General features: G+C 38.2%; 1 protein-coding gene across 23 annotated transcripts in view; it reads right to left on the bottom strand.

Annotated features, from left to right (window-relative positions):
- Nucleotides 1-574: 574 nt before the first annotated feature.
- Nucleotides 575-19,046, bottom strand: part of slo (slowpoke) — a 49,105-nt gene continuing 30,633 nt past the window's right edge. For 5 of the 23 annotated variants that reach the window (NM_001014662.3, NM_079762.4, NM_001275996.1 and 2 more), the window contains exons 13-23: nucleotides 17,055-17,213; nucleotides 16,753-16,829; nucleotides 16,044-16,079; nucleotides 9,117-9,149; nucleotides 8,863-9,052; nucleotides 6,441-6,618; nucleotides 5,866-6,373; nucleotides 5,497-5,633; nucleotides 5,251-5,393; nucleotides 4,954-5,173; nucleotides 4,108-4,897 (exon numbers count right to left, since the gene is read on the bottom strand). In NM_001014662.3, the coding sequence (NP_001014662.1) occupies nucleotides 4,760-4,897; nucleotides 4,954-5,173; nucleotides 5,251-5,393; nucleotides 5,497-5,633; nucleotides 5,866-6,373; nucleotides 6,441-6,618; nucleotides 8,863-9,052; nucleotides 9,117-9,149; nucleotides 16,044-16,079; nucleotides 16,753-16,829; nucleotides 17,055-17,213 (1,819 nt within the window). In that variant the 3' untranslated portion in view covers nucleotides 4,108-4,759. Of the gene's footprint in view, nucleotides 4,898-4,953; nucleotides 5,174-5,250; nucleotides 5,394-5,496; nucleotides 5,634-5,865; nucleotides 6,374-6,440; nucleotides 6,619-8,213; nucleotides 8,280-8,862; nucleotides 9,053-9,116; nucleotides 9,150-10,007; nucleotides 10,083-11,440; nucleotides 11,465-12,743; nucleotides 12,795-13,900; nucleotides 13,973-16,043; nucleotides 16,080-16,752; nucleotides 16,830-17,054; nucleotides 17,214-18,285; nucleotides 18,399-19,046 lie in introns of all 23 variants that reach the window. The other 18 variants (NM_170164.4, NM_001014654.3, NM_001014660.3 and 15 more) reach the window with 15 other exon arrangements.

Here is a 19,046-nt window from a genome sequence, read left to right as displayed (position 1 = left end):
TTCATACTTTTTAAGATGTTGCCAATATTTTTCCAATAATTTTAAACTCATATTTAACTGCATTAAATATCTGGCTAAACTCGTCGAAGACTCAAAGGAATGCGTGAAAGCTTTTTCGAATTAGTTTTTGTACGGAAGTCAGCTCAATTGGGGGCTAAGGGTTTCGTAGAAAAGCTTGAGCTGTATTTTAAGCGATATTTGATGGTAATGTAACTTAATTCAGATGTGTCCCAAAAACGAATGGATGCAATTTCCATAACCAATGGATTCCGTATGATAGGCTTCACATTTCGGATGTACATATACCAAAGGCCCTTCGATGATAATGAGACATGCTTATGAAACGCTCCCCAATAATTGGTCGCATTTTATGCAAGGCGCGACATCCAATTTCTAAACGCAATTGGTCATTGGAATTTTATAACGCCCGGCCAGCCATTTTTTGGGTCAGTATTTGGCGGCCCAAAGTTTTGGGACATAAATCAAAATTTCACTTTCATAAAGCTCTCAGTTTGGTGGTAATTTCTTTGCTATTTTTTTCCGTATTTATATTTTATTTTGAAATATTATTTTTAACAAGGTTTTTTAAACATTAACAACATAATATTATTATTATACCTTTTATTTCATACATTTATCATTTCTTTTGGTTTTTTCTTTCGGTTGCGTTTTAGACAAATGTTTAAAATATGCATTTTTAGCTCTTCAATTTGTTATTTAAAATGTTGTTTATTTTTTGTTGTTTTTGCCTTTGCAGGACCATTTTAAACTAATTTGTCATTTTATGCTTTCTGCTCTGATTTCGGTTTAGTTTACTTTAATTTCAATGTAAATTAATGAATTTTTTTTATCGCTTTTTACGTTTTATTTATGTCTACTTTTACGTTTTCCGTTGTGTAAATATACCTCATATAAATAGCGAGTAAAAACTAAAAAAATGTAACTACATTAATATGATTTGCATTGTTTTTTTTTTTTTTGGGTTTGCATTATTTATACAATTTATTTAGCACACATTGCCGGATGTGTATGTGTGCGTGTGCGGGTATCATGTGAAAGTGCTGCGAAATTATAAAAAATATTTTTTCGTTTTTCTTTTTTTGCTTGGTTTTTTAGTTGCAATTTGTTATGTTAATTATGATATCTTAATATCGTTATTCCTTAAAAAAATGAACATTTCCGCCTTAAACCTGTAAAATTATCATATTAGTTTCGGTTTTCGTTTTGGTTTTTATCTGCAAACGTTGATTCTATACAAAAAATCTAACTACAGTAAAATGCTGCATAGCTTCACATTTACGAGTATGATAATATATTTTATACGTTTTTTTTTTTTTGTTTTCATTTTTATTGACGAGTTTTCTACAAAAACCTTTGCACTTACGCTAATTTATACGGCATTGAGTAGTTGTATGCGACATTATTAATATATATGCATGTAAATATATATTATTTGTTGAAAACAAAGCTGCTCGGAAATGTTGAATTGAGCGAAGTAGAAAAATACTCGAAGTTATTATCAATCATTAATAATCAATTAGGAATTGGGAAATGCGATTGGGAAAGGCAGCTTTGTCAGCGTGTTTTTCTTTTCTATATTTTTCGATTAATTTCCTTTGATTCAGAGAAGCTTTCTTTCGGATAGTTTCTGCTTTGCCTTGGTTGAGTATGTACTATATCTGCATTCATTTTTATTTTTATTTCATTTATGTAGATCTGCTATATCGTAAACATGATTTTATCAAGTTTCACAACATCGAGAGTTCATTTTTGTTCTTGTTGTTGGGTTCATCGCTGTTGAGTGTGTGTGTGTGTGTGTGAATGTGGGCTTGTGTGTGTGTGTGTGAGTATCGGTGTGGTGTTGGTGTATAAGTGAGGTTTCTATAAATTTAATAACTAGTTTATTCATTTAAAAATTATGTTTAACTTTTGGGTTTTCGCTACGCCACCGCCAATGCATCGATTTTTGTTATTTCTTTTTATTATTAATTTTATTTTAGGATTGCAAATGCGTTTTGTTGTCGATTTAATAATAAGTTTATCATTAACAATATATGAACTGCTTGTCGCGATAACTAGTCGTCATAGTTTATGCTAAGCTATGCTATGCTCTCGATTCGTTAACATTTACACTTGACTATTACGTTTATCATTACCTTTACCATTACCATTACCATTACCGTTACCTTTACCATTAAATTAAATGTACTTTAATGGAGTTTTAATGTTTCTCACATCGCTCGGCTACATACATCATACTTTTACATCAATTTCGAAGGCGCATAATATTCACATATTTTGTTTTTAATTTACGTTCTGGGTAAGTCTAGGCTGCACAAAATTCCACTACAAATCAATTATGAAACGAATTGGTAATTGGCTCTTTTATTTTCGCTTATAAACGTTTATGTTTTACTCTTCGTATTAAATTTAAAAGCTCGAATTCGTTTTACTTAAATTTGTTATTCGCTAATCATGTGTGGAAACAATCAAACAAAACAAATCCAGTGGTTGTTGCTATTCTGTGCCATTTTTCTTGTTACGCTTCTTTGGTTTTCCCACTATTGATGAATGCGGTTTGCTTGATTTTTATTTTTTAGTTTTGGTTGTGATCTCTACATTTAATGTGATTTCTATACGCTTTGGCAGTGTTTATCATTTGAACAAATTACAATTATGATCCGAAAACTCTTGCTTTGTGAACGGCAAAACGAAACAGCACAGGATAAACGGGTTAAACGATATCATAGTCGAGATGCTTTAGTTACTTATCATATTTACAGGCTATGTACAAAAATCAGAGCGTTCCTTTCGAAAGTTTCGAGCGCAAGTGCGTGAAGTTGGTAGAGAAGTTAGTACAGATGGTTATAGCCAGAAGTCGGAGTTGGAACTTAACGTTTTCGCCATTTGGTTACCGATTGTATCTATCAAAATTTGTTTAGAACACCACAGTTGCTGCTCGTAAATCGCTGGTAAAAAGCGCACACATTCACATACACTAAAAAATATTACTAACTACGTTTCATCAGCTTTCGTCGCACTCTATATATTCCGGCCTAGGTGTCCTCTATATTAAGTGGTATTCAATAATGATTCGAATGCGCTACTTACAATATTTTCTCAGGGCATTCTGCCCTGCGAGTTTGTTGTTTTTTTTTTTTTTTTTTTGTGTAGAGATGTGAATGTTAGAAGTTGTTCAATTTAGAATTAGCAATTAGCAAATTTGACTTGTGTCGAGTGAAAAAGCTGAGACTCATCTAGTTAAGTGTAGTACTTTGCATATGGTTTAGTATTTGCCTCCAAATTTGCCTGGATTTGGCGATTCTTCGTTAGAAACAACCATGTTTTCTCTGGCTTTCATAAAAGTTCAGGTCGAGCCATATGTGTATGTGTATTTGTTTTAGGCATACGAATTAGCTAGCAGATTGTTGGCTTTAAGGTGTTAGGTGTCATTAATCGATATTTGTGTTTAGGTTTACATTAAAAGTTTAATGATTACAATATGCTTCGCTCTATATAAATCGTTTTGCGCATGCTCAGAAACTTCTAAATGCAGTTTTTGAATTTTAGCCTCATTGCCTTGTATCTGTATCTCGCTATCAGTATCTGTATCTCAGCCAAAAGCAATCCGCAATGCATTGTTTGCAGTGTTTAATTGGTGTGTTCGATATAAATTGTTGCGTTGTGGCCGCATTCAGCGACTTAGAGATAGATTTTGAGACATGAGAGTACACAGATCGAGTAGACTTAGTTTGTAGTTTTTGGTAGTTTCTTGTTTTTCGCTCAGTTTTCCTTGTTTCCTTGTTTAATGTGTAGCTTACCTCACTAATGGTTCCCAATTGCTTACGTCACACCATTAAGATGGATTTTCGTTTAGAATTCAATTTTCAATTGTTTCTTATGCAATGATAGCGCCATGAAGTTAACTCAAAATGTAAACGAAAATTAGTGGTAAATGATTCTTAAATATAAATGTAATGTAAATGTTAATGTAAATGATAGTCGACAGCACTCATACGTAAATACATACCTATAAGTATAACTAATGATTGTTGCTTGAAGAACGAAATTGGGGTCGAACCAAATGACAAAACCAACTTAAAAATTAAATAATAATAATAAGAATATTTTATTGGGGCACACAATGTTGATTACAAAATAATAGGGATAAACAAGGATACAAAATCAACCAATGTAGTTGCAAGACTAAAATTATAGATATACAGAATATGATAATTTCAAGGTTCTAAAAAGGCATACGGAATGATGTGGGAAGCAATCAGTTGGCAGTTGAACGATGGATATCAGGGCTAAAGTTCTTGGTCCCCCGATCCGGATTAGCTTTTTATGTGTGTGGAGGCAGGCGGCATTGCCGTCGACGTTGATCTGGTGGTCAGTGGTTCCGGTTCCGGTTGTCTCTTGATTGTTAGTTGGGATGGACAAAATACACCGAGCCGCATCCCCCCACACACATAAAAGAGCAGAGCAGCGCATTTAATGGCACGCAAGTTATGGTCGTAATCTCTAACTTATTAACGCTTTTGATTTCACTTTTGTACACGGTACAATCGATTTACATACAAATATGTCTTTTTTTCGCTGCCGATTTGTTGTCGCCTTGTCGCGAGTATCAAATATCTTATGCCAATATGTAGTTGTGGATGCGTTGCCAAAAATGCGCTGCTCTGCCTTCGTTTAGCTTCTCCATCGTTCAAATGTACGAATAAGGACCATCAGTTAAGGCGCTACACAGTAACAATCAAGAGTTATCATCCTTGTTGGAGCCGCCCCCACCGACCCCGGAACCTTGTGTGTTGGTGCCACGTCCGCCTGCAGGTGCTCGTACCGCTGGCGGCTTGTACTCCAGGCCCGGATCGAATTGCATTAAAACGAATACCTATATAATGCACATTGTATATTGGAATAATAATGTATACCTATAACGAAGCTCACCTGATCTGTTGGCAGTAGTGAAAAGTCATCGGGTGGGTTGGTTATTACATAACGTTTGCTGCTCGCATCACAACTGGAGCTGGTGTCCCTGAATCGGTATAATCCGATGCACAGCATTCCGTACGACTTGAGGGCTGCCACAAATAGGTCCCCATACTTGCCGCACTCCCCAAATTGAGCCAACGGACCGTCGTACAGTGAGATTTGACCCACTCGACATCTATGGTAAAAATAATAGTCAATAATAGTCAAAAATAGTCACCGTTGATATTGAGTCAATCGCATCCCACCACCTACCTGTCTCGATTGCTCAGACTCTCCACAGTGCTGTAGCCTCCCCGGAGGCCAGCTCCCTCGGCCAGGATCAGTTCCAGCTCGGGCGTGGCGCCGCCCGTTATCAGTGAGCGGATCAGCGTTAAGGCGTTTTGATTGAAGTAAGTCTATACAGTTGGGGATCAATCGAAAGTATATACATATAAGCAAAGAGAACAGTGGAGCCAAGAGGGGACGAGACCCTTTCAATGACTAAAACAAGGACATTACCGTGGACATCAGCGAGTCTAACACACTCACAGCGAAGGCTGTGCCGCAGGCGAAAGGCTGCGTCAGATAGAGTTCTGTATCTGGATCATCGTCGTCGTCTTGATCGAGAAACTGCACGTTACTATCATTGACCAGTTCTTTAAACGACAACCAACATGTGAAGCATTAGTAGAGCACACACTTGAACCGCATTCGGAGCAGAAAGCGGGTGAGCCTGGCCAGGACATAGGATGTACCCACCAACCCAGCAGCACCCCTACAGTTCAACCCCCCCCCCCCCCCATGCCAACACCCACGTCCAAATCCTGGCCAGCCTCACAATCGTTCGGTCGTTCGCAAACTCGGCCAACTTAGTGCGATGCAGTTTACCTGTTATCATGGGCACATTGGCGCCATAGACCGAGCCCCTCCGCTGCAGCACAATGGGACTGCCGGCGGTGGCGCTCAGATTGTCGAACTCCGGGCCGCGCTGGCTGAGCACACCGATCGTGTCGTCAAAGGTCATCGCCTTGATGTTCAGCGAGGCGAGGATCGCCTCCTTGTCGGCCAGCGTGGGATCGTCGTTGCTAGGAACTTTCGCCGACAGGATGCAGCACATATCACACAGATTGACGTTAACGGCCCGCAGGTCGGCACGGCTCAGCGGCGATCCGTTGAGCACCGAGATCTTGGGCAGGTTCTGCAGCATCTTCCACTCGCGTCTTATGTAGTCCACCGAGCCCACGATGACCACGTGTTTCAGCTCGTGGTAGTGGAAGTTGGATGCCCGCAGCGGCATCACCAGATTCCGCAGCCCAATCAGCGGCGAATCGGGATCGGCAAACAGGCACACGACCACGTGGCCGTTCAGCACGGTCATGGCCGCCTGGTTGCGATCCTATAGAGAAGTTGTGCAGGTTAACTTTCAATCCGCATTCAATTAGCAGTGATTGCACTAGACTTACCAGTATGCAGTCTTCTAAGCTCTTTGCCGGACTCCAGTGGAACATGCCCGTCGAGTCGTACTTCATTTCGGTCTTCTCGAAATCAAAGTCCTTCGACTGGTCGTCCGCAATGCCGGCGGGCAAGGATACGCCGCCATTTTGATTCTGTGTGCCCGTGCCGGAACTGCGACTCGTCGGCCTAGACACAAGTAGATCGATAGGATAGAGACAGGAGTTAGCCATCGGGCGGTCTGTGCTGTAGCTGGATTCGATTCGATTCGATTCGATCATAATGGGTTTCACTTCGATTCAACTTTTGACTTGCATATGCAGTTTATCAACCAATTCAATTCAAAAACAAACGCTACATCCAAATGCAAAGTGTTCATCGGAAACGCTACGAGTACGTGTTTCGTTCAATAAATGATGTGAATACTTCAATACGAGTACGAGTACTTGGGGCATATTGAATTAAAATGTGATCTCAATATACGAATAGTTAAAGATAGTTAAGAAGAGTTTTACGTTTACAAAGATAAATACACGGATAGTAAGATAGATAGAGAGTTAGAGAAGATCATGTGCTAATAACAAAAGTCTCCAAATGAATGCGAAAAAGTATTTGAGAATAAATCAATGTGTCACTACGCAAAATGCTCAACAGCTCCATCCGGCGGCGGTTGGGATGGTTGGATCAAAAACTAGTGTATTAGGTGGTCGGCTAACTCCCTCCAGGTGTTTCAGTGTGATTCATGTGCTCGGCATGCGCGAGGGAGCGGCCTTTGTTAATCCATAACCCTTCCGATCCGCCGAACTTGGCATTTTCAACTACAATACTTAATGTTGTGTCTTCTTAATTAAAAAAAAAATCGTAAAAATATAAAATATATGGTACACAGGTGCAAGTCTTGATACAAAGATGAACACAGAAAAACACATACAACACTTAGATTGCAATTCAAGTTCAAATGATTCAGAGAAATAGATATAGAATGCAGGAGAAAAATGGGCGATTATTGAGCTTAATGTATGCTTTTGTGGTCTAGAACCAACTTAGTTTTATGAGTTTCGAAGAAGAAGTTGAAATATTTTTTTTTAGAAGTTTCGTAGTCTGCGCCAAAAGATCGCTACAATATTTGATTGATCCTTTTCTCAAGATTGGTAAAAATATCTTAAGTTTCCCTAATGGAAATCCATATTGTAAAACACTTTTCTTACATAGATATTTGCGTACAGTTAAAATATACACAAGACATTAGCACGGCAAATAAATCAGCAAAAGGAGAGTTTAAGAAGTTCTTAAAAAAAGCTGCTTCAAAGATTATTTAGAATTAGAACCCTTTTTACTTAAACATTAAACCCAAAGTAAAGTTGTTACTTGTTAGTTTACTTTGGGTGGCAGATAGATGTTAGTAGACAGAATGCTTCAGAATGGAATGCGGTTAGTTATGCTGGGGATAGTTTAGATGGCAAAATAATCATGGGGCGCTCACACATACACACCAACATATACAAACGCACAAACACATACGCACACAGACACAGAAGACAGCGACATGACAAAAAAAAACGCACAAATTTGTTAAAATTCATATTATGTTTAGTACGCGATTTTGATGGAATATGGCATAGCTTTCGATCAATCAATATCAATGTGTGTCAAACAAAATGCGCATAAGATGTAGTTAGATAAGTATTAACGAATACTAAGGTATGGTTAAAGAAAAGGCTTTTGGCTTTTTTAGTTTCGATAGAGTTTGTAAGTTAAAAATCTAGGAAATTATGGACGCATACATGAGCTTTTTAACTTCGTAAGCAAGTTGATAGCCCGCATAAGGGTTAGCATCATTCTCTGGTGGCCTGAAACAAGATGTTGTTCGTTTTTATACATTTAGACTGGTTAAAAGTTAATAATTGGTTGATTTGTTTGTTTGTTTTTTTCGAGAGTGAGCGAGTGGTTGAGTGGTTGAGCAGGTGAGTGAGAGACAGTTAGTTGAGGTGTTTCGATTAGTTGGTTAAAGAGCATTTACATATGTACGAGATACCTATTCATCCTTATCCTTATCCTGACCATTTTGTTGTGTCAAATAAAACGAGTGTGGCAAACACAGTAACCATAATTGAGTGTAACATAATCTCTCGTTTTTTTTTTTTTTTTTTGTTCGATTGTAACGCAACGGAAAAGTGGAAAATCAAAACTTGATGCAGCTGCAAACAGAGTTTTCCTAGTGGGTGTATTCATTGAGTTATCTTGCTGCTTGCTCTTGCTCGATTACCGACTTTGCTTTGCTATATATATTTGATTTGATAACAGAGTGCTGTTTAATGTGATCAAACTCTATAGTTAAGTAGATGGCCTGCTGTTCCACCCCATGTTAAATATATATTATAAATATATATATATATATGTACAGTCCCCGCAGGATAAGTGCGATTGGCTTACCTGTTGTACTGCGATGGCGATATCACTTGGCCCTCCACCTGCCGGCTCACATTCACCGTTGGCTTCACCTTGTTCACCTGTTTTCCCGCCGCCGCAGCTGCCGCAGCCGCCGCTGCCGTGTTGTTCATGTGGTGCATGCCACCCGTACCGTTGCCAGTGCCATTCGGCCGGCGCACATTGCGATTGAGTACTGTAATCACAAGAGATGGTTGCGCACATGAAAATGATATGTAATCAATACCATCGAAACTTACGATTCGTATCTTCTCTGTCACGAGTGATATCACCTGTGGCAGATTGACAGTTTTTGTTTTGTATCATTTGGCATTTGGCAAGGCAGAAGCGTTGTTGTTTTTTGACGAGATCAGAGATAGAGAGCAGATCAATCGATTAGTAATCTTGGCAAGAGCTTCGTCACGCTGATCAGAGAGTGTGAAGAGATACTCATTGGCTTTAAGTATTAGTCATTAGTTAATCGAGAAAGGTATTTTTGAGCCGCGTGTTGCATGTTGCACTTGGTTTAGGTTTAGGTTACTGGTTTCTTAGTTCTTAGTTCTTGTCATTATGTGATGCTGTGTGTGGTTGCGACAGTAATAAACAAAATTGGTAACAAGCAGATTGTTTATGCAATTGAAAACAAAGCCACACCGAGTGATGTGTACAAATAAGTATGTTAAGGTAAATAGACATCGATATGTGGATATGATAATACGGAAGATATATAGTATATCGTTTCTTTAGATTAGAGAGTATATCAACGAGTTACATTAGCAGAGCGGAACGAGTTCTGTTCAAGAATCAACGCAAAAACAGAGTTATGCAAACGAATATCTAAACAATTATCAATGGGTTATCGATTGGATTGGATACATTTTTATCTCTTACGTTTTCAACTGAGGAACAAGCGAACCAAGGCAAACGAAATCGTGGGGCAAACTGATAACTGATAACTGATAAGAATGTTATCTTGATCTTGAGCGTGGATGTGTGTGTGTGTTATGTGAGACTGGGTGGGTAGCTGTTTGGCTGGATTACTGTGCTATCCACCTAAACACCTCCGATTCAAAATGACCTTTCTGTGAATGTGATCTCTGACTGATACCAAATTGAGTGTTCGTTCGTTCGACTGGAAGACGAGACTTTACCCGATACAGATCCACGCACATGCACCCGCTTGGGTAGCTCTGGAGGAGTAAATGTGGGTGCAGGATGGTGTTCATCTGTAAAATACGGTGGTTTGTTATCACACAGCTCGGTAAATCAGATTCGGTGTGTATGCAATTTAATTTTTTTTTTGGTGTTATTTATATGGTCAAGCTTTTTTTTATGTGAAGCTCAAAACTGCTTTTGAATATACATCAAATTCTTTTTCTGTTTTTTAATTTTTTAGGGGGGATTGTGTTTGGTTTTTGTAAGAACTGAAGCGGTAAGAGTATTGGTTTGTGTTCAAAATAAACACGAAATTCGAGAGAAAATCATAGAGAAATTAGTCTGACTCTTGGGAAAACCCAGGAAAACCTGACGAACTCAAATCAAATGAAAAGTGGCCGTCGGCCGAAACTGAACGAAAAGTGTTCAAGATGGGGTCGGGGGATGGTTTTTGGGAATTCATTTTAGGGTATTTGCTTTATAGAATATCGAACAAAACATGCAAATAAATATGAGTTGGAGCAGAACTGGTGACGGTGTCATCTTACAATTATACAAACGTTTACATAATACATATAAAGAGGTATATAGGTAAAAAGAGTATAGGTATAAATAGAGCTAAGCAAGCAGTGATATATATTGGTATTCTGGTACATAGGGATACAAACCAAATTGGTTAAAGCTTGAAGCATTATTTAAGCAACACGCTGACTAAGTGCGGATTACAAGCTGAGTAGCAAGATAGGTAATACTCTATATAGTCATCAATAGCTGGTTTTTTGGCTCACTGGACTTTAGTATCCGATTGTCAAGCACTTAACACTTAGGCTGCTAGAACTGCTAACACCCACATAAAGAAGAACTTCAAAAACGATCTCTCCAACTACGAGTTGCACTATCTAGTTTATCCCCAGCTTCTGATTTTGGGAGCTGATTGAAACGATCATTGATGGTCAGCAATTTAACTGCACGGAATTTGGAATTTAATAGCTCTCTAATTGGAATCTCCTGTTCCCCGGACGATTGGGATTGGTGCAGTGTTCGGGGGGATGAGGAGGAGCTGCTTGCTTTTTATGTTCATTTTACTGCTTTGGGTGGTTGTGATCGAATATTGGTTCTAATCATTGGCTCAGTTGCTTTGCTTTCTCAAGTCATTTGCATTTTATTTATTCATGTTGATTTATGTATGGTTTAAAACTAAAACTGAGAATGTCTCTAACATAATGGGGTTCTCTCTTCAAAACGAAAACAAGTAATAACCGAAACAAAACTAACAATACAAATCACTATATTTTGAAGGGAAATTTTTAAAGGACTCTAGTAATTCAAATGATAACGATATGTTTTCGACAAGTACAAATGCGATATTGAAATGGATGTTCTTAATTTCTGGTATGGATAAACAACATTTTGAGTTAGTTTGACTTACTTGACAACGAGTATTCATCGTCTTCTACACACACACACAGAGACATATAAATAGGAGTATTTATTGTAGTTGTAGTAGTTGATACGGAACACGAATGTGTGGGTAGGGAGGTACAATAGAAAGATGATAGGTTTACATATTTGATATATTATATAGAAAGGAACACAGGTCCGGGCGTAGAAGATCGAATTTGTATATATATATATTACAGAAAATGAGTGTAGAGTGTGATATTGTGTTTCAGGATTGCAGGTCAGTGGAACCCGAAGTGTTGTGTTCATTGGAGTGTTGGTGTAACCACTTAGTATATCATATAAATAGGAAAGTTGAAGTATTTGTTTGGATATGACATAGTTGTCCAAAGATACGTGAACGGTTAGAATTTGTATCACGAATTAACGAATTACTTTACGACATGATATAATGCGATACGATAGATACAATACAATATGTAGGTAACGTTTGTACAAGATACTTTACGATATAGTAGGAGTACGATTATTATGTAGAATATGACTCGACTTGATAACAAAAACGAATAGTATGGATAGTATGGAGCTCATACGAAAACACAACGCTTGAATCGATCGATTATGGTTACTGAATATTTAGTATCCAAACAGTTGATTTCCAATATTAACTGACTCAAAGCGAAGTTCGGTTTGGTTTTCTCTTGACTTTACTACACACGCACACGCACACTAGGGTTAAAGTTGAATACGAAACAGTACACAATTACTAGAACAAACGAGTAGAAACGAAACATGTACATATGTGTGTGTTGTGTAGTGCATTAGTGTTGGAAAAGGGGGCGGTTGGTTATTTGGGGGGCGGGTCCAGGGACTTTGTGTGCTTGTGTTGGTGTTTTGTGTTCTGTGTTTTGAGTTCTGAATTCTGAGCTCCGACAAAGATTGATTGATTTTCGATTGTTTGGCTGCCTGATTGATTGGCTTAGTTTTCGATTGGTTTGCTGAATGGCAAATGGCATATACAGCTGAACAATAGCAATTAGAGTTGGTTAGTTAGTTTGTAGTTAGATGACAGTTAGTTTGGCGCTATAAACATGTAATTGAGCGTTTTAACTTGATTAGCAGGAGAGTTTATAGGGCGAATGTGATGATAAATTTTGGTTTGCCAATTGGAAATCATGTTGGGTTTCGTGGTTTCTGGTTATGAGATGTATGTTTCGTATGCTTATTGGTAACAGTAGAGTAGTGGAGACAGAGACAGGAGATAGATAGAGAGAGAGAGGCAGAGAGAGAGAGAGAGAGAGAGAGAGAGAGGTAGAGTAAGTTATACGTACTTGCACGCCCAACCATTTGTACGGCTCGGACGCCTTTCCGGAAGGTGGCCACTGTTTTTGTTTCATGAAAACAGAATTTTATAGGATCGTGTGAATAGGTAAATGATGGCAAGGTAATGATTGTTGCTTTCAATATAATTTAGTTTTTCTTCATTTTCATCTGCTCGCAATATTGCGCCTGCTTATCATTGGAACATCATTCAACGAAAATGATGAATAAATCATAGGAAATTAAATACGCTATACGAAAATCATAGGTAAAAAACACGGCACACGTTGTACTTGAACGTTCGTAAATAATATATATTATATTTATGTAGATATATTCATATGTGGTATGCAGTTTATGATCATAAATAGATATATGTATGCAATGTATATAAGGAATATATACTAGATATGCTTTCGATTTATTATGACACTATACGCGACTCTTGGGCGAACCAAACCAGAAATCGTAGCAAAACTAAATTAGTTCTATAATAGGTGTATGTTATATTTATACTGAGTACGATAGAGAGAACGATAGAGCGATAGAAGAAGTAGAAGTACGAACTGAACTCAACTCTTAGTCTAAAACTTATTTACTCGGAGTTCCCTGGTTGCTATTATCGATTCTATATACCCATTTCTTCACAATCTGATTTCCCAGTTTTCCAGCCAACTGATGCGGGTTTCGGTTCTTGGCGGGGATTCTTGGCATTTAGCAGCTAAGAGCTTTTCATGGTTTTTAGCATTAACTAAGGCACACAAACGCTGACAGTTGTACATCAATTTAGTAATTTTGATTTAGTTTCCAAGTTCAATTAGTTTTCAAAGGATAGTCCTTTCTCTATGAATTTGGCAAGCCAAATCTCAGGAGCGCTAACCAAAGTCTTTAAAATTACTAAAGAAGATGCAAATTAGGAATTTCTTTAATTAGATGTCAAAGTATATCGGATCAACGGACTTTTACTTATATTTACAATAGTTTGTACTTTGGTTGTCGCTCCTTTTATCTTTTATATCGATTTGATTAGGTTCGGGATTAGCAGCAACAAATAATTCTTTTGGCTTGGTAGTATATATATAAACGGATATTAATACTGGATAGAGCGCCGCAAATCGCAAATAATTGGTTTGGGGATTCGTTTGTGGAAATGGATTTGAAAGCGTACCCTCCATTGTATTCATCACCGACGTGATGCCTTGGTTGACCATGCCCGTCTGCATCATAATCATGCCCACATCTGCAAGATGGTTACGTTTTTGGTTGGTATTTGGTAGATACTCAGATAGACACTCGCTCATACACACAAACAAATGCACATATATGTATATAGAGTTCAGTTAGGTGTATATATCTGGGTTCGGTATCTGGGATTGGTTCAGAAACTTAAGCTCTAGGCACTACGAACTGCGTTTCACATATTCAGCTGCAACACATTGGATCCCGAAATTGATTTTTCGCTGGTTTCAAAGCCAAAACGCAGGCAACGCAAACTCGGCAAACGTACTAACTACTTAAGAACATTTGCAGCTAAGTTGGGTGTTTACAGAGTATAGGTTGAGATTGTTCTAGTATTATGCTACATAGAAGCAAATACATAAACTTTGGTTATTCTCTGAAAACGCCATGTTAACTTCTGCCGCGTAACCTGATCTAATGTTATTTACACTTTGGCTTTGCAGCTACGATCGCGGTTATATACAATCGCGTTAGATATATATATGTATAAACTTTATACTTTAAAATGTAAATAGAGATCGGTGAGTGAGGTGAGTGCCACGCCCAAGAACACAAATCAACGAAAAGTGTTAGGGGATTCGTGAGGACGGCGCAGCATTTCAAGAACTTAGGTCTACCGGTAAGTATTAAAGATAATTTAGTCATAAGTATTAGGAAGAGTATTTAAATTAGAGCTGGATGCTGCAAAAGTGAGTCAAAATTGATCGAAAATAGAGTATAGTTTTTTATATTAAAGGTTCTTCGTATGGTGATGGTGTGATAGAATGTTAATTGATTGTTGTGCTCATTTCCATGCACTTAATTTGATCTCGGCTTATTCTCAACACATAAGTATAAAGTACAAAGATTAAGAGGGGATTACAGAGACAGAGATAGCAAGAGCGAGGATTAGCGAGACAGACTTTTAAAAAAAATGTGCAGTTTCAGAATTGGAACAAAAATCGATTATCAAAAGAGGGCTATCAATGGGTTGTGAGTTATAAGTTCATAATGAAATACAGATGGTAAAGAGGTTCTCATGCCTTTTAATGAAATACAAAGCTGTAATCGAGTTGCAAACTAGGCTTGAGTTTTAAAAATAGAAAAATATTAGAATAAATTTGAATAATTTGCGTGGCGCCTGTTCTCTGCTCGAATATGGCAGTTCCGCCTTTGTATTTCACTTCTGCAGGCTGGCATATTACCCATACGCCCCGTAAAACGCAAAATTCACTTTTGAACTCAAAATGGTGGGTGTCAACTATCATGGTGGTACTCTAATGGATTTCTTTTTTGGTGATGGTTAAAGGAAAAGCGAAGAGTTTTGGTTAACATTTCTTGCTGGTTGACTGTGGCTGTAGTATAGGTAATCAAAGAACTGGGGTTGCATATCGCACAAACATATTTACAAGGTCAATGTTACGTAATGTTTTGTTTGCTTCAGGGTTTTATCCTCATTGGATAATTGTATGGGCATAAATAGTTAAACGTTATAGGTGTGGGTGTATTTAACTCTTACTTCGTGGGTTACAAAGAGGCGCATGTCAAAACAAACAGTGACCAAAATGGAACTGCACATGGGCAAGGTAATCGGGCAGGACGAAATGGCTTGTTGTTCAGATATATATAAGTATACATAAGAGTATATGCTGGATGGTTATGATATCGGAAACGTCGGTTTTATGGTTAGGGGCTGAGCACAAAGGGTGGGTCCAATGGTTCACCTTGCAAAATCGTTTCAAAAACTAAAGACAAACAATCAAAATCAAAGGAAAATTCTTGATTTTGTTGTGCTCTTGAGGTTGAGGTGAGGTGCTGATAGGAAAATCAACTGGGGATCGTTTTCGGGAATCGGGACCTTCGCTTTGCTTTATTCAATGTACAAACAAAAGGTAACGGGGGTATGCAAAATGTACTTTATACAAAAGTTGGAATCGGTAACGGTTGGTATTGGTATTGGTATTGGTATCGGGTAAAACTTGAAAACTGAGAAGTGTTTGTGTGGCTTCAAGTGTTTTGGTTTTTAATGTGGGCAAGATTAGAGTGTGTTTTCTTGTTGTTCTTTGGATAATTCGGCTTGTAGCTTGATTTACCTAAGTCATCGAATTTGCTCCTGGGCTGAACAGTCACTGTGGGACAAAGTTATGGCATTGGATTGTATTATTTGGTATTAAATTCGATTCGATTTCGGTTTAATTGGTTGTATTTGGTTATGTCACGTTGCAAGTGCGGCACACACAGTCGCACACACACACGGATATGTGCGAGGTGTGTTCGAACAGTTGCAGCCATGCCAATGGGTTTTTGGTATTGTTGATTCGGTTCGATTATACATAGTTATAGTTATAGTTAGTTGTTGTGATTGGTTGTTGCAGTTTTTTGGTATTGATTTCATTGAGAGCGAGGCCACACGCGCCAACACACATACATAATAAATATATAATAAAAACATGGATATTTATGTATAAAAATATGTAAGAATATACGAATAGTTTCATGGTGGAGAGGTAAAATATTTAGATATTCATAAAGATTAGAAAGATAGCGCCTTATACCTAGAAACTGCCTCACTCAACACTCGCTAGTTCCTTCTTACAAACTAAAATCAATTGTTATTTCCTATCGTTTCTCTTGGCTTTTTCGATTCTGGCTGTCTTCGAAACGTTCGATTCGATTCACAAACGAAATAACAAATCAAATACATATTAAAATCAAAACGGAAAAAGTTAAATTAAATCCATAGATACATAAAGACTCTAAAAAGATAGCTGTGGCTACTACTTGGTACAAGGGTTTGCTTACAGTTTTTGCATTTGCATTTCTTGATCAGCGTCTCGTCCTTAATGTCCTCATGACACGCTTTGCAGTAGAACCAGGCACTAAGGAAATTAAATTTATAAATTATAGTCAATTTGTTGGATATGTTTATGGTTGCTTCTGGCTTGCACTTTTGTATTAACTATATTTTATATTGATTATATACTTATGGTACTATATACATATAGACTTCTTGCGGTGTGTTTTGTCTCTACATGGAAAACATATGTCGTAGAGAAAAGTGAAACCCAGATGCCGCCCGATAGATTTGCATTGTGACCTCTTACCGCTTCACCTCGTCGGCACTTTGTGCTATGAAGAAACCCTGGGTGTTGGCCTGGATTTTTGCCCCCCGAGGGTTGATGGAAATCTTGCTGTCCGCCCCCTCTTCTGCGCCCTTGATCTCGATGGCCAGCAGCAGAAGCTTCAGCTTGGAGAAACACAGTCTAGACGCGGGGAAGAGGGAAAGTTAATCAGTTCCCGATCGCCCGATATCGCTTCAACTTAGTCTAGTTCGTTGCTTTACAAGTAATTGAACCTAGTTTTAGTATGCTACAAAAGTGTAGTCGAACTCTCTCAAAAACAGGGCATGCATATTGTGTGTGTGTGAGTGGGGTGTTTGTGAGTGTGTGTGTATGTGTCGTTGTATTGGTGGGTGCTTTGAAAGCGTACACTTTTAAAAATCAATGAACCATCAAGAAAAAAAGGGCATGCGTAGCAAAATGCTTAGTGGAAAAAATGCTAGAAAAAAATTATTGTTTGAAAAAAAAAAAACAAAACTACCGACAGTGAATCATCATCATCCATTGCCAACTAGGGTACACTCTAAAAAACATTCTGCACATGCAATGAGTTCGGGACTTCGGAAGTGGAGTCACAAGTGGAGCTGTTCTGTGGGTGGGGTCTCTAGAATTATTTGCAGTGTACGTGTCTGACGCTCTACAAATCGCAGCGAGCGGAGTTCAAGGTTAGCAAGCGATTGTGGCGATCAGATGCGGATTACGATTGCAGTTGCGAATACGGATACGAATAAGAGTACGGATACGGATACTATCAGGTATACGGATACGGTATATGCAGTTTGAGCCAATCGAAATGAGTGTGGGTTTAATATACAGGTTGTTCAATGCGTTCGCCCCCGAAAGATTTGATCTCGGGTTCTCGAGTACTGGTGGCTATGGCTAAGTTGAATCTTTCAGTGGCTATGGTTCTAGAGTATGGGTTTTTGATATATGTATATAAAGATACATGGCCAGAGGTGGGACAGTGGGGAGAGGCGACAAACAGTTGTTTAGTTGTTGTTAATATGAGGAGAAGGAGAGTAAATCAAACGGAATCGAATCAAGTTGTTAAATAATAGGAAAAAGAATTGTTAAACAAACTTATTTTGTACAATGCAAAAAGTTGTAGTAGTAGTAGTAGTAGAAGTAGTAGTATTTTTTATACAGTTTGCATATAAATTTTTTTTTTTTGTTTTAGTTTTTGTTTTTTCTCTATTTTCTCATTTTTGAGTCTTACTCGCTGGCTTGTGGGAATGTCATGCCGGTAAATGAAGGTGATAGGGTTTCGGTGTACATCTCACACCCTGTACCTTGAAGATAATCATTTTGCCAGGCCTGTGTGTCTGGTGACTGAAAGTTAGAAAATGGTTTTGTTGTGGTTGGCATTTAGTAAGTTCGCTAAAGTAACTACTTGGCGCATTATCGGTTGTGGTACTAATTTTTATTTGTTTGTCTGTTCTGGTTTTGATTTTGGTTTTGTGTGGCTGTGGCAGGTGGTTTTTATAGTTTTTGGGGTATAGGTCCTACGCTTTCTGGGTCATCTGGATCTACGGCACACATTTCAACAGCTGGCGAGTATCGGTGCTGGTTGGTGTGGATGGTGCTTTTGTTTCTGGGTCAGGCATTGCATACTCTTTGGCTTTGGCATTTTTGGCATTTTCGGCATTGGCTTTGGCTTTTGGCATAGAAATACTGCTTCGATCACGGGGTTATCTTTGGTGGCATTCGGTCTGTACACTTTCTGGCGATTTGGCGAACTTTACAGCATTGAAGAAGGCACGAGCATTGGGATCATTGGCATCAAGACTCAACCAACCCGAACGTGTGTCAAATGAGCAAAAATCAAAAGGTCGAACTGAAAACTATCGGGAACGGAAAAGAATCAACTCAACTGAAAAATGCACGCTGCAAACTTAGAGCTTAGAACTGTTACTGAGATACAAATAGATAGATTGATTTAGAGAAAGATTCAGAGAGAGAGAGATTCGGATAGATCCG

The sequence above is a fragment of the Drosophila melanogaster genome, chromosome 3R (genome assembly GCF_000001215.4).
Source record: "Drosophila melanogaster chromosome 3R".
Classification (NCBI taxonomy): domain Eukaryota; kingdom Metazoa; phylum Arthropoda; class Insecta; order Diptera; family Drosophilidae; genus Drosophila; species Drosophila melanogaster.
This window is presented reverse-complemented; position numbering and strand designations above follow the sequence as displayed.